Source organism: Budorcas taxicolor, chromosome 17, assembly GCF_023091745.1.
Source record: "Budorcas taxicolor isolate Tak-1 chromosome 17, Takin1.1, whole genome shotgun sequence".
NCBI lineage: Eukaryota > Metazoa > Chordata > Mammalia > Artiodactyla > Bovidae > Budorcas > Budorcas taxicolor.
In genome coordinates, this window is record NC_068926.1 from 42,238,824 (window position 1) to 42,252,886 (window position 14,063).

Below are 14,063 nucleotides of genomic sequence, written 5' to 3' on the forward strand. Positions count from 1 at the left end.
TCAGGCTGCAGCAGACGTATTTACTCTTTCTTATTGATTGTTTATTGATTTGTGAAGAAATATTAATATTCTAAATCCTGCAAGAAAGAAAGCGGGACGAAAGAAAGAAGAAAACAAGAAGGGAAGCAGGTCTCCATTCTTCCAATTATTTTGTCATTGAATTTGGTTTTCTTCAAAATACATTTTAAGGCTATGATTTAGTAAGCATACATATTTAAACTATAAAATCAGACGCCTATGTGTAATTTTCATTATCAAACTACTTTATAGATACCATTATTATTCCAAAGTTGTTAGAAAGGATAGAAAATTTTATAAATGCTAAGTAATGTGGTTTTCATTGCTTTACCTTACAAGATGGGAGTTAGAAGTTAGACTTGAATTCTGTCTTTTGATTTCAGAAACCATGCTCTTACCCAATTCCATTCTACTTCTTTCTTGAAGAAGGCCAAGATTTTCAGCAGAGCATTACCATGTTTACCAATTTTCTTACTTTTCAGAATTGGATTTCTCTGTTTCAATAAAACAGTATGCACACCTGTTTTGCATAATAATGCCCAGTGCATTTTTAAACTTTTTTTTCAGCAATTACAGTGTAAACTTACAACTTCACCTTCTTTAGATTCTCAATATCCATAACAGAGACAACCACATAGTAGATGTTAAAATGGTACATTTTTTTGTAAAAGAAGTTTCCCCAGAGCTGGGCCAAAGTAGTCATCCAGCCAGTTGGTCTAATGAGGACCGAGGGTGGGCATTCCAGGCAGAGTCTTGAGTTCTTCCACTTGATGCCTGCAGCTGAATTTCTAAAACCTGGCCAAGATCTTGCCTCTGATTAATTCCAGTTCAGCAGCTAAGCAAGAAGGTTCGATCACTAGAGTGGATGCAACAGACAAAAGGAGCAGCACAATGGTAGGGGCACAGGAAACCTGTCCTCCTCAAGTGGGAGGTTCACAGAAGCTCAGCTCAACTCTCTTGAATGAGCACAACCTTTCCTGGCAAGCAATGCCCAGCAAAACTTCAAATGTACCCAGCACTTACATTTCCAGGAATTTCCCCACAGATACATATCCACAAACAGAGGTAAAAGTATAAAAGAATGATCGCCAGAGCAATATTTGTAGGAATGAAAAATAATGGGAAAAAATCGAAATGACCAAAGCAAGGAAACTTAAGAAAGAGAATACTAAGCAACTATTTTTTTTAAACGTGGTGGTGTGTGCTTTTATGTTTTTCTATAGTTAAAAGTGAAAATAGTAAGTTAAAATCAAATAGGCACATATGCAAAAATAAAAAAGTAAAAGAAGTTCCCCACAAATTTAAAGCAGGTTAGAAATAACTCACTTAAATTTGCTTTCTCATCTGGAAATGAATATAATAATAATTTCATTTATCCTATAAACTGCAGAGAGCTACAGTGAAGACCAAACAGCTATGAAAGTGTTTTGAAAAGATAAAAGTTATATGTAAATGTAAAGTTACCAAATACATAAGCTCTCTGAAGGCAATGATCTCTATGTTATTCTCCACTGATCTGAGCACGCTCTTCCATTCACTGTAAAGGGCTGAGATACAGGAAGGAAGGGCATATTGGGATCACTTATGACAAACTAATCAAGGCACTGATTTTCTCATTTAAACCCCCAATAATGACACCTACATGATGAGGAAACAGCCTTATTCCACAAAGAGAAAATAAAACATGTTTTATGTCACAAAGCTACAAATCATATTCAAACCCTGGTTCTAAAGCTTGTATTCTCTCATCTGCTTTTCATTTAAATAGATATAATTTGATTAATTAGGTGAAATAAACCATGAGGAATCTAAAATGTGCAGTTAGACAATGTGTGGATGTATCTTAATTATGTGCTGCAAGATTCACCGGGGATGAAAGAGCTCCAGATTATTGAACATCCGCATAGAAGTGGCATGTGACAAAAGAAAAGATGTGATACTGCTCGAGTTCCAGCATCTCAGCTTTTGAAAACCATTCTCCTCTTTCAATGCATTAAACATATCCTTAAGTGACTTATGTGGTTTGCTTCATTGGTTTCTCCTTTGTCACCAAAGAGTCCTGCCCTGGTGTACAAGAAACAGAAGATTCTAGCAAGAAACTAGAAATGCATTTTCCTCTGTCCTCAACAAGTGTTTATCTAAAGTCCACTAATTACAATGCACTTATATGCACCAAACACATAGTCTTTTATGCCTATTCTCTATTTTCAAAATAGTCCTATAACATATGATTCCTTTTTACAACGGTGGAAACAGACTTAGACTGCATTAAACTTGTCCAGTGTCACACATCTAACAGTAAGATCAGAATTTCATTCCAAGTTCATATTAGACTAATGCTACTTTGTGTCTTACAATACCATGGCTGCAAACTACAAAGAATCAATGTCTTTTATTTTCATTCACAAAACACTTCCACATTTATCATTAAGATGATGATTTTGACTTGGCTGTGTTCTAAGAGATAAAGGAAAAAACTGAAACTCTGTAGCACCTTGATACTTCCTCTGAATTCTTGCCTCTGTTCCTAAAATTTCCTCTCCACATGGAAATTAGTAATAACATTGCAAACCAGTAAAAACTAAAACAACAACAACAACAACTGATAAAAAAAAATAAAGCTACAAATAGTAAAGTGCTTGGAAATCATAAAGTTCAATATCTCCATTTCATACATAAACTAAAAACAAGATTGAAATTTTTCAATTCCTCCCAAACAAAGGATAAGACATAAATAAATTGAAAACTCATGTTCTAAATTGAACTGTGTTTTTCAAGAAAAACTAGCAAACACACACTTCCTACCACTCCTGGAGATTGGCACTTCCAGGACTTTCTTTGCTAAATTCTTGTGAGGAAGAGAGACTTTTTTATTTTAAAGAGAAGCCCCTCTCCCACTTGAGAATTGCAAGAGCTACTTCTGTGGTAGCTGGATTATTGAAAACAGACAATCCCTTAAAATCTGCAATTCCTAACAAATAACTTACATGAAGCCTTTAAAGAATATCTTTAAAATACTCCAAATGAGTACCACTAAAATGTAGATGACAATATTTCCCAGTATGTCGATAAAACTCGATTCCCCTTTCCTTATCATCCTTATTCTTCAAATTGAAACTGCTCATTATGTCCTGCATTTCAGTCCCAAATTGTGCTTTAATGATTTTTTGCATAATTTACCTTAATGACAAAAACTTATTGTTCGAGAAGTATCATTAATTTTGTTAAATATTCTTGTAAGACATGCTGACACATTTTAATATATACCGAGGATTGTTAAAACTATTATCCAGATGTTAAAGAACAATAAATCACCACCAGAATACAATCAAAAAGACAAACTTTTCTGTGTTCTGCAAATTAACCCCATCAGTTGATGTGTTCCTATAATGTCTCAAGAACCCCATATAGGAGGCATAGTTTATCATAACTCATAAATTCAAATTCTACTAGTATATTTCTTCCACATTACATATTTTAGCTACAGTGTTTTAGTACCTCATGATTAACAAGAATCACTTTTTTTTTTTTTTACCCCCTGAATAATAAAGTGCCTGAAAGTGGTGTTTTTGCCTATAAAAGATCCAGAATGTTTCTTTTCTTTCTTGTCTCCCTCTGGAAGCAGGGATGGGGGAGCCTAGTGGGCTGCCGTCTATGGGGTCGCACAGGGTTGGACATGTCTGAAGCGACTTAGCAGCAGCCAATTGTATCCATCAAAAGTAATATTATGATAAGAATTCATTGTTTTGTACTAGCTCAGTGGTAGTGTAGAAGCCTGACTGCAGACAGGCAAACTAAAGCAAACACCAGGTAAAGAAGAAGCTTAAACCAAGAGAGAATGGAAACAACAAAAAAAAAATCAGTTCCCAATCCCTACTCGTTTGCCTGCTACACACCGAGTTACGCTGCCTCTCGAAGATTTCCCTGTTTGTCCATGGCACCATCACTACACTTAAAGAAACGTTTCAATTCAATCTACAATGAAGAAAAATATTTTTTTCCCCTTTTGGAAAAAAATAATTATTTCAAAATGCTCAACCTATCTTTTTATTCTTGTGTAAGTAATAAAAAATATATAATCACATGGCTGACATAGTCTTACTGCAGTGGACCAAATGCTAATGCAAGGGAAATCGTAAAATGATGACTAATTCTGAAAGAGAATAGTATTTTAATGCAAAACTTTAGTATAAGCTGCAAAAGCTTTATGGTCTGAAAAAACCTTTTCTTAAATTATGTAACATGAGTTTCAGTCAATTTTATGCTGAAGTTAGATATGACTGATATTCTGCTACAGGGATGAAGAATTAGGTAACATTTATTCTGATTTCATAATAAGCATAGGTATACTCAGATTATACAAATATATTTCTATCATTTCCATCAGTATCACTTTGTATTTATAAAGATTAGACTAAAAATATTTGCATTGAATTGCGCATTCTGAGGTTCACTGAATTTCAATCAGAGTGTAAGAATTAGAGTAGCATAAAGTAAGTGAATATCACAGTAGTTATAGTTCGAAATTAATTTTACACAAAGGGTAAATAGCTCAGTAGAAATATGATGCCCTATTCAAACTATTATAGACACACTAGAATGCAGGCATTCTGAAAGAATTAACAGAAAATCATGGTATATAATATCCTGGGGATGGGGATGGAGGGGAGACTAAGATAATTTTGTGGCTATTCAAGGAAATGTGTACAGTCATGTTTTGTGAAAATTCAAACAAAAATGGACGACCGACACTCCCACAGCCCTCAGAGTACTGAGAATAGAGTCCTGTATGCTAACCACTGCAACACGGCTTCTGCATCATCCCAACATTTCTTTCAGCAAAGCATTTTAACACAGAGCAACGTAGTTGTAGGGGAAAAGTTAATAACTTTGAACATATCTAACCTGTAGATGAAAATGAAGAATGCATCACAGCTCTATCTGAATAAGATTGGAAGCAGATACCAAAGAAATTGTTTCTTATAAAATCCAAATGTAGAGTAATAGCAATATTTTGAATTTAATAAATATAATTCTATACCAAGAAATTCTGCTATATGAAGTCTGTTTAATAGATTAAAAATCATGACACATACAAAGCCAACAGACGCATGACCCTGACTTTAAGAAAGGCATATTTTCATTCTCCATGTTAATTTTAAATGTTTCTATAAATTGTAATAATAAAAAATGACAAGATACTTTGAATAGTAAGCAAAAATAACAGGTTTTAGACTACTAACAAACACCACTGTAAGAAGCAGATTCATTTTTCTCCAAAATTAGTGAAATCTTATTTGAAAAATATTTTTATTGCTAAAAAATTTTAAATTATGGGTGATTTTGAGATTTGAGAAAGAAATTGTGGGTAGATTTTAATTCAACAATGATTTTTCCTATCCTATTGAAGAGGCATAGTCATTTAAGACATTTGGCAATGAGTTGTTCAGATCATTAGAGAAAATTTCAGAAATTCTGAATGAAAATTGGCATAATAAAAAAAATCTGGTATTTCAATTTTGTTTGGGGAATCTTCAGTAGAACTCAATTAAAGAAGAAAGGAAATACATTTACCCACTGGCCACTAGCATCCCAATAAAATGTTTAAATCCACTATTAATACAAGATTTTAGCTCTTTGTAATATATCCTCTGCTTACTTAAAAAAATAAAAAACATTTCAATTTAAGTTTACTTCCTTGTAGTAGCACTTGCTCTGCAGATTAAGCACTTTCGCTGACTTTTTAAAAGGGAAAAGAAGAACAGAGGAAGAGGGGGGGGGAAAAAGTGCACTCTTTGAAAAGTCAACCATACAGCACCACCTGATAGAATAACCAGGAAACAACCAGTCTTCTACTGCCTTCCCGAAAATGGTCAGGGCTCCAGGAAGCTTGAAAGGTGGTTTTGGGAAGAAATTCCAAGAAGATACAGGCTCTGACATGAATCAGCATTCTACTGCCTTAATGTCAAGGTGCAACGACCCCTTCACTATAAAGGCTTGATATGAAAGGGAAAAGCCCCAGACTTCTCAAGTCAGTATGTGGAAGTCAGCAAGACCTCAAAAAGCAATAATAGTATAAGAGTAAATCCCAATTACTACTAAATTCCTATAGTTTCATATACTCATTTTTAGTTAAATATTCAGTTTCTCATATCTTAAACTGAGTATTTCAACCAATGCCATTTTTTAAAATTCTGTTGAGTATAATGTCTGATTTTCCTAAAATTCTCTTGTGATACTTGGAGTTTGAAAACTTACATACAAAAAAAAAAAAAAACCAACAACAAATTAATTATTCTTATATTTAAAGAGCTATTTTATTTTTCGTAACCTCCAATTGATTTTAATCAAAGATTTAACCTCAGGTTATAAGATATTGTGTCTGGTACACTACAAATTCTTATGATTGCTTAAGAGCATCCAAGTTGATTCTGGTTGTATGAAAATTTTTGCATACATTAAAATACGTAACTCTAGGCTTTGGTAATTATCTTGACAGAATAATAAAACATGATAGCCTACCCAAACTATAGCTACTCACAATCCATAATTACAATATAATTACACACACACACACACAGAAAAATTCATGCAAAGTGTAACAAATTTAGCAAGCATCAATGTGATGAACACAGATATACATCTCAATAATTCATGACTAAAATGCAATGATAAGAAATACACCTTAAAATAATACCTGAAGGATTTACTGTATAGTACAGGGAACTATAATGAATATTTTATATTATATAGGTTATTTTAACCTATATAATTGGTTTTAATATAAAACCAATATTTTATATTATATAGGTTATTATTTTATAATAATAAAATAATCTGGAAAAGGGAAAATAATATGGAAAAGGATACATACATATATTTATCTGAATTACTTTACTGTACATATGAAACTCTGGAGAAGGACATGGAACCCCACTCCTGTATTCTCACCTGGAGAATACCATGGACAGAGGAGCCTGGGGGGCTATAGTCCATGGGGTTGTAAAGAGTCAGACAAAAGTGAAGCAACTTAGCATGCATGCATGCACATATAAAACTAACGCAACATTGCAAATTAATTATACTTCAATAAAATAAATATACTCAATAAAATAAATAGATAAATAGATTACACCTGAAGAATCAAGGTTAAAAAGCCAAAAAATATACTTTTAGAATTCTTTCTTCCAAGAGTATATGATCAATGCTATTCCTGAATTTCTTTATGAATCAAATTCACAAGGATATTTAAGATAATCTATTTAAAAAATAAAATAAAAAATAAAAGGCAGTGGGACTTACTTTTCAAATACCTCATTTTAAATGAATTTTTCTAAAACAGATGCCACTTATACATATTTTTTCAATTTCTCTAAATAAATGTGTTTACAATGTTTCAAAGGGTATTCAGTGTGTGCAACAGTTTTACGAAAGAACTATGTTTTCTCCAACATCTCCATCTACTGGCTTAGAGAAAAAGCAGATTTTTATCTGCTATTTCTTTAAATTTAATATTTTTACAATTTATTTTTCATGAAATTGAAACATCAAAGTATTAAATTATTTTAAATAGATTAATAGCTATTTGTCAGTCATTCATTAAAAAACAGGAACAATTTTGAAGAAGACATTTAATAATTTTAATTCCAAAGCCCTATGTGATCAAATATGTTCATAACTCTTTTAGACAATTTTATTTTAACCAAGTTTTAATAATAAGCACAACATTAAAGTTTATCAAAACTTTTTAGAATGTAAAAATGTTTATTATTTCCTAAAACTTGTTGATTTTGTTAACCTATATACAATATGTGCTGCTGCTACTAAGTCAGTAAGTCATGTCCGACTCTGTGCGACCTCACAGACGACAGCCCACCAGGCTCTCCCGTCCCTGGGATTCTCCAGGCAAGAACACTGGAGTGGGTTGCCATTTCCTTCTCCAGTGCATGAAAGTGAAAAGTGAAAGTGAAGTCGCTCAGTTGTGTCCAACTCAGCGACCCCATGGACTGCAGCCCACCAGGCTCCTCCGTCCATGGGATTTTCCAGGCAAGAAGTACTGGAGTGGGGTGCCATTGCCTTCTCCACAATATGTGCATATCACATCTATTATTTTCATAAAAATATTGACTGTAATAAATTGATTTTGTAGAAAAACTATTAGAATATCATCACATCCTCAGACCAAACTGCTTAGACAAGACCCAGTGGCAGTGTACAGGGAAGGCCTCCAGGCCCATAAGGATTTGAAAACTATAGGAAAGAGAATTAAGGGGAAAGGTTAGGGGAAAATGAGTTGATATAGGAATAGCATTCATTTATTCTCTGATGACTAGAAGGTACTCAACAAACACTGAAGCTGAAGCAGGAGGTGAGAAGAAGGAAAGGAGCAAGCAAGGAAAGAATTCTTGAGGCCCATCACTGATTTAACTGTTGAACATCGGATGCTAAGTTACTTATTTTTCTGGTTTCATGGACTTTCTCATGTTGAAGTCTTAAGTTGAAGCAGGCTTGAGGGGGAAGAAAAATAAAACCTTAGTAGACTCTCTAGCTAAGAAGAAAGAAGGAAGAAAGGAAATGGGGAGGGAGGCAGAAAAAGGAGAAGGCAAAAAACTGAAAATCTGTCTTTATTTCCTCAGGTACCATGGAAACAAATGGGAACAAGTAGGTACTTGAATTATCCCACTGTGACTGTGAAAGAGGGCGTGGGAGGGAGTTCAGAGCCTGCACAGCATTTACTGGGTTCAGAATGTAATGACTTCATTTCATTTGCAAAACCTTAACCCATTCAGTGGGTCCTGCCATGTCAGTCTCAGCATTCCCAAAACAGCCTTTCCATCTCAGGAATACAATTAAATTAGCAAACTAGTCTTTGCTATTTTACAATTATACTGTTAAGATTCACAAATTTACTTTCTTAATACATTAAATTTATATACTACACTTAGGGTTAAATTTACCCTATGGGATTTTTATGTTTTAACTCAGAGGAAGGGCAAGCTATTTTATGAAAGCTGACTGATGATACATATTTTAATGGTAGAATTATGAAGTAGAATTCCTTAGATTTCTGTAGGAAGTGGGAGAAAGTCAGGTTGGTTTCCGCTACCTACATGTTTGACACTGCTGCTTCCACTTCATAAAGGAAAGAATCAAGGATTCCCCTGATTGTGGAGCCAAGGAAACAAAGGCTAAGCATTGGAGAAAATGCCTTGAGCAGGATTTAAGTGATCAAAACTCATCTTTAATAAATTCGGTATCAGAGATTTCCACTCATTTCTGGACTGCTCACTTTGTGAGTGCATTTTATATGTTAGCATCTCTCCCTCTGAAAAGAAATAAAATAATTTTACATTCTCTATTACTTTTGGTTTAAAAAGAAGAAAAGAAGGATACAAACACTCCATTTCATTTTGCAAACTCTGTATTGTAAAATTCCTAAAGGAATGAAGAAATTGAGCCACAAAAATTTTAGGTGCCGGTAGATGAGTTAATGTCAACTCCAGAAAATTCTATTCAGAGTGATAGAATTTTTTCTTCTGTAACTAGTTCTATTCAGCAATCAGTAAGATTGCTTATAGCACAGGAGTCGAAGAGGCCATGGTTCTGAATTCCCATGCCAGAAACTTGAAAATACATTCAGATCCTCACTGTTATTATTTTAGTGTCATTGAATAATCCATGCAGGAGTAACTTTGCGACATGGAGACATGCAATCTTTCATTTCAGCTTTATTTTCTGAGAAACACAAAATATCCATGCAAAATGAAGATTTGATTTGCCCATTTTCTTAGAATTGAGCTTTCCTTGTGGCTCAGCTGGTAAAGAATCCACCTGCAATGCAGGAGACCTGGGTTCGATCCCTGGGTTGGGAAGATCCCTTGGAGAAGGGAAAGGCTACCCACTCCAGTATTCTGGCCTGGAGAATTCCATGGACTGTATAGTCCATGGGTTCGCAGAGTCTGACACAGCTGAGTGACTTTCACTCCACTCACTTGGATGGTTTAGAATTGTCAAGCAAATTAAATTTTGTCTCTGTTTTTCTAATGAAATCTGTCTCTTATTACATGGATGTATCCATTCTGTGGAACTTTATGTATTTATATCTGTGTTTAATATGTGCATATTTTCTGCCTGTGTATCTTATTTCAATAAAATTTACATTAAATAAATTATTCAAAATATTGAGACTGAGGACCTAAACTAGTCACTTAACCTTAACTAACCATAATCTTGAGTCTTTACAAGCCCCAACATAGTCATTCAGCATTTGGAATGAGGAAACACTCATTTCCTTCAGTGGACCTAACTCCTCTGCTCTCAGCCAGGCCCTGGCATAATTCTCACCAATGAATGAACTTCTACATCATTGACTGTTTTCAAAACATAGAGATATCAATTCTTTTCACCTAGTTTTTAAAACCTAAATCCTCCCAATAATCCTAGTTTTGCATTAGGTTCATTACTTTCCACAGCATTTTCACATTAATATACAATTACAAACAGTTGGATTTAGACCACTTGTGTCTAAAACTCACAATTCAGAGGGGGAAAAAAACTGGAGACCTGGTATCAATTCAAATGAATAATCTAATTCTGGTAGATAAATAGGTCAAATTATAAAGGACTTCAAAAATTAAACTACAGCTGGTTTCTTTGTGTATTTACATGCTAAAATTTTTCAAGATATTCTTACATTCTTTTAGGAAGATTTTTTTTTAACTGAAAATTTACTAAAGTCTCAGTCTCTCTTCCTCCCACTTCCTTCCCATCATGCCCAGTTCCTTTTCTCTCCTGGAATCAACATGTGAAAAAATATATACAGTGCTGAAATCTTAAATATGCTTTCATAAACAGTTGAATTCTAAGCATCAAACAGCTCCATAATAATGACCCCTGTTCTATCAGACAGTTGTTTCATTCCTTCATTCATTTGGCTGATGCCAGTTTCAAAACGAGCTGAGGGTGTTCCTGATACTACAATCAAGCTAACCCATGGAATATACGATTAAAGCTCAACATGGGGACGTGGGATGATAACCAGTTGTTGGTCTAACGTGGGGACACTGCAGTTGGGATTTTTCGGTGGTAATTTTCCGCTCAGTCCTTTACAGGGGAGCCAGAGTGGGAGGTGAACCATCTGCAAATCCCCCCGCGAAACTGTCAACTCTGAAATAAACACCAAGAACATCAAGTCAGAAAGGAGTCGCCCCAACCTAGTCGCCAGGGCAGGATAGCAGCTGCCGGCAGAGGGCAGGGGGTCCGGCGGTAGCCGCACCGCCCACGCCCGATCGGGGGTGGCCGCGCCTGGACCCGGGCCAGCCGGTCTTTCCACTGAACCGTGCGGAGACTTAATTGCTTGAATCCTATTACTTTGAAGCCTGGATGTAGCTTCGCGGCGGGTCCCCAAGTACTGCACGCCGCGCTGGGACTAACAGGATGGCTGCGAAGACTAAAATGGCTGGTCGGCTGGCTACTTCTCCAGATTCCAAACTCGGCGCATGCCACCTCTTTCAAGTCCTTTTCCTCCCGCATCCTCTGTGGGAGCCCTGCGACTTGAGAACAAAGCCCCCGGCCCGCGAGGGCCCACGGTGCCCGGCACACGATCGCCCCGGGACTCAGGCTGCGGCGCCCGGGGCAGCGAGGAAGGACTGTACCGGTTCCCCGGCCTGCGTCAGCCTCGCTGCACCCCTCGGTGGGCCTTATGTAACGACCCCAAGCCGACTATGGGACCAGTGTGACAACTTGTCCCGTCTCGGGGCAGAATACAGGCTCGCGGGGTTCACGCAGTGACCCGGAGGGAGGCCTGCCGATTTCACCCCGAGGCCGGGGCATCTACCCGGCAGCCCGACGGCGCGCCCTGGGGCACCGCGTGTTCCCCTCGCGCGGGGTGCCACCAGGCCAGCAGGGTAAGGAGGCTTCTTTTGAAGACTCCAGCCGAGCCAAGACCCCCAGAACCTAAGGAAGCCCCTTCGATCTCCAACACCCACCCCCCTCCCTAGTGCGCACACTCTCCCCTGGTTCTCGCTTCCTCTTCAGCCCCCAACTCTCAGCCAGCGGGGGTCCCCGAGAACGCAGCCACTTTCTCCCGACGCCGTCACACGCACGCGCGTGTGCAGTCACTACACCCGCACACTGACACGCAGAAACACACACACACACCAGCCCGCTTTCCGCGTGCGGCGCCCAAAAGGGCATGAATATTCATTACTCACAAGCGTTGGTGACTGCGAAGCTGTTGGCTACCTCCAAATTGTCGATGTGGGGTGTCAGTCTGAACTCCGAAGTGGAAAACTGAACCATCCCTACACGAAACGCACTGTATTCCTGATCGGCGCCCCTGGGAAACAGCCCCCCTGCAAGGAACAAACACCAAGCAAGGAGGACAGTGTCAGTGCCCGAGAGGAGGAGAGGAGCCCGCTAGCGGGGGACTGCCCAGGAGTCCCTGGTTAACGTTAATAGGACGAATAAACACATCCCTGGACCCGGGCAACAGGGGAGCTGGGGTGGATATCCAAAGGGTATAGACCAGACACGGAGGGGATCAAGACACGAAGGAGCTCGAGGGTCAGGTGGGTGGCCAGAAACGTTCTCCTTCCCTAGTGATCACAAGCTGTGCATTCAGACCCCTAGAGATTCTGAACAAACGGGAAAATGTTGTTAAGGCGAAATGAATAAAATTTGGGGGTTCGAAAAGAGAAGACCTTTCCCTCTGTTGTGTCAGAGACACAGTCTTTTGCCTTTGCTTTATCCTAAGAAAAACATGTATATTTTAGGCAGTTTAAATCTGGAATGCAGTCAAGGTATGACATAACTCTACATGACATGAATTAATTTGTCCATCGTGAACAAAGATTACCACCAAATTATGCACAATTCAAAAGCAGAGCACAAAGGGTACCTACCTATCTGTATGCTGTTAGAAGAGACACCAAAAATCAGTCCCCACAAAACAGGAGAAAGGAGGACAGATATATGCATAATCTTTTGCATTTCCAAGAAAAGTAGAGCATCCACAAAATACCCTTTCTTTTTTTTTTTTTCCTTTTCCTCCTCTTCCTTCTTTGGCCGTTTTCCTGGGCAAATTAGATCCTCTGCATTTTGAGACAGCAATTTAGCACCAAGCTGCTAAAAACCAGAAGTGGAGGCAGAAGAATCCCTATTTCCAGGTCCTGCGGGTGGCTGCCGCCCTGCGCCCCGCGCCTGCTCCGAAGTCCGGAGGACCGGCTAGATGCAGTTTCCAGCAGGCTGCCGCTGTGGTCCCAGCGCCTCGGAACACTCAGCACCCTCCCATGCGCTCACACACTCACCCTCGCGCGCTTCTCCCTCTCCCCTCTCTCACACGCGCGCGCGCGCACACACACATACACACACACGGACACACGCGAGTCACAGACCGGCAGGCGGGCCCGGCGCGCGTGCGCGAGGCGCGGGGGGCGGCTGGAGCGCCCCTCCCCCGCCCACCCCCGCGCCCCGGCGTCTCCCGCGCGCAGGGCTGGCAGCGAGGCTCCGAGCCCGGCCGCCACTGCCCCCCGGGAGAGACCTCGGGTCTCGCGAGCTGTCGCGCCCACCAGTGATCTGCCTTTCAGCACCGCGGACAGCGCCCCACTCGGTGCCGCGCTGCCTTTGTGCCTCCGCGGCCACTGCAGCGGAGATAGATGCTCCAGCCTGGACCAAATGCAGCAAAGCCCACTTCCGGCTGCCGTGCAGAAGCCAAACTGCTAATTGCTGTTGGCGGTGAAGCGTTCTCTCACCAGGCCCTGCTGTCTTAGGATGCAAGCAATGCTTATTTTTTATCTTCTATAGCCTGTAAATCCCACCTAGCAATAGAGAAACTCTGCCACCCACCTCACCTGACCCGCAGGAAAGCAAACAAAACACTGATGAAGAAGTGCTCCAAAAGTGTGAACTTTATCTAAATGGGACGTAGCAGGATCCAAGGAAAACCTAAAATTCTGTCTACAAAGGTCAAAACCGCATAGCAGAAGATCAAGGCTGACTCTTTCGAACTCTTTGCATGGAAATCTCATTTTTACACTGCTCCACCG

At 39.0% G+C, this 14,063-nt stretch overlaps 1 protein-coding gene across 1 annotated transcript in view; it reads right to left on the reverse strand.

The window, feature by feature from the left end:
* The window catches only part of GRIA2 (glutamate ionotropic receptor AMPA type subunit 2), a 195,425-nt gene extending 182,417 nt beyond the window's left edge, over positions 1-13,008 (reverse strand). Inside the window, exons 1-2 of the mRNA XM_052654312.1 lie at positions 12,921-13,008; positions 12,231-12,371 (exon numbers count right to left, since the gene is read on the reverse strand). Coding sequence (XP_052510272.1) covers positions 12,231-12,371; positions 12,921-13,008 — 229 coding nt within the window. The remainder of the gene's footprint in view (positions 1-12,230; positions 12,372-12,920) is intronic.
* Between the last annotated feature and the right edge of the window lie 1,055 nt (positions 13,009-14,063).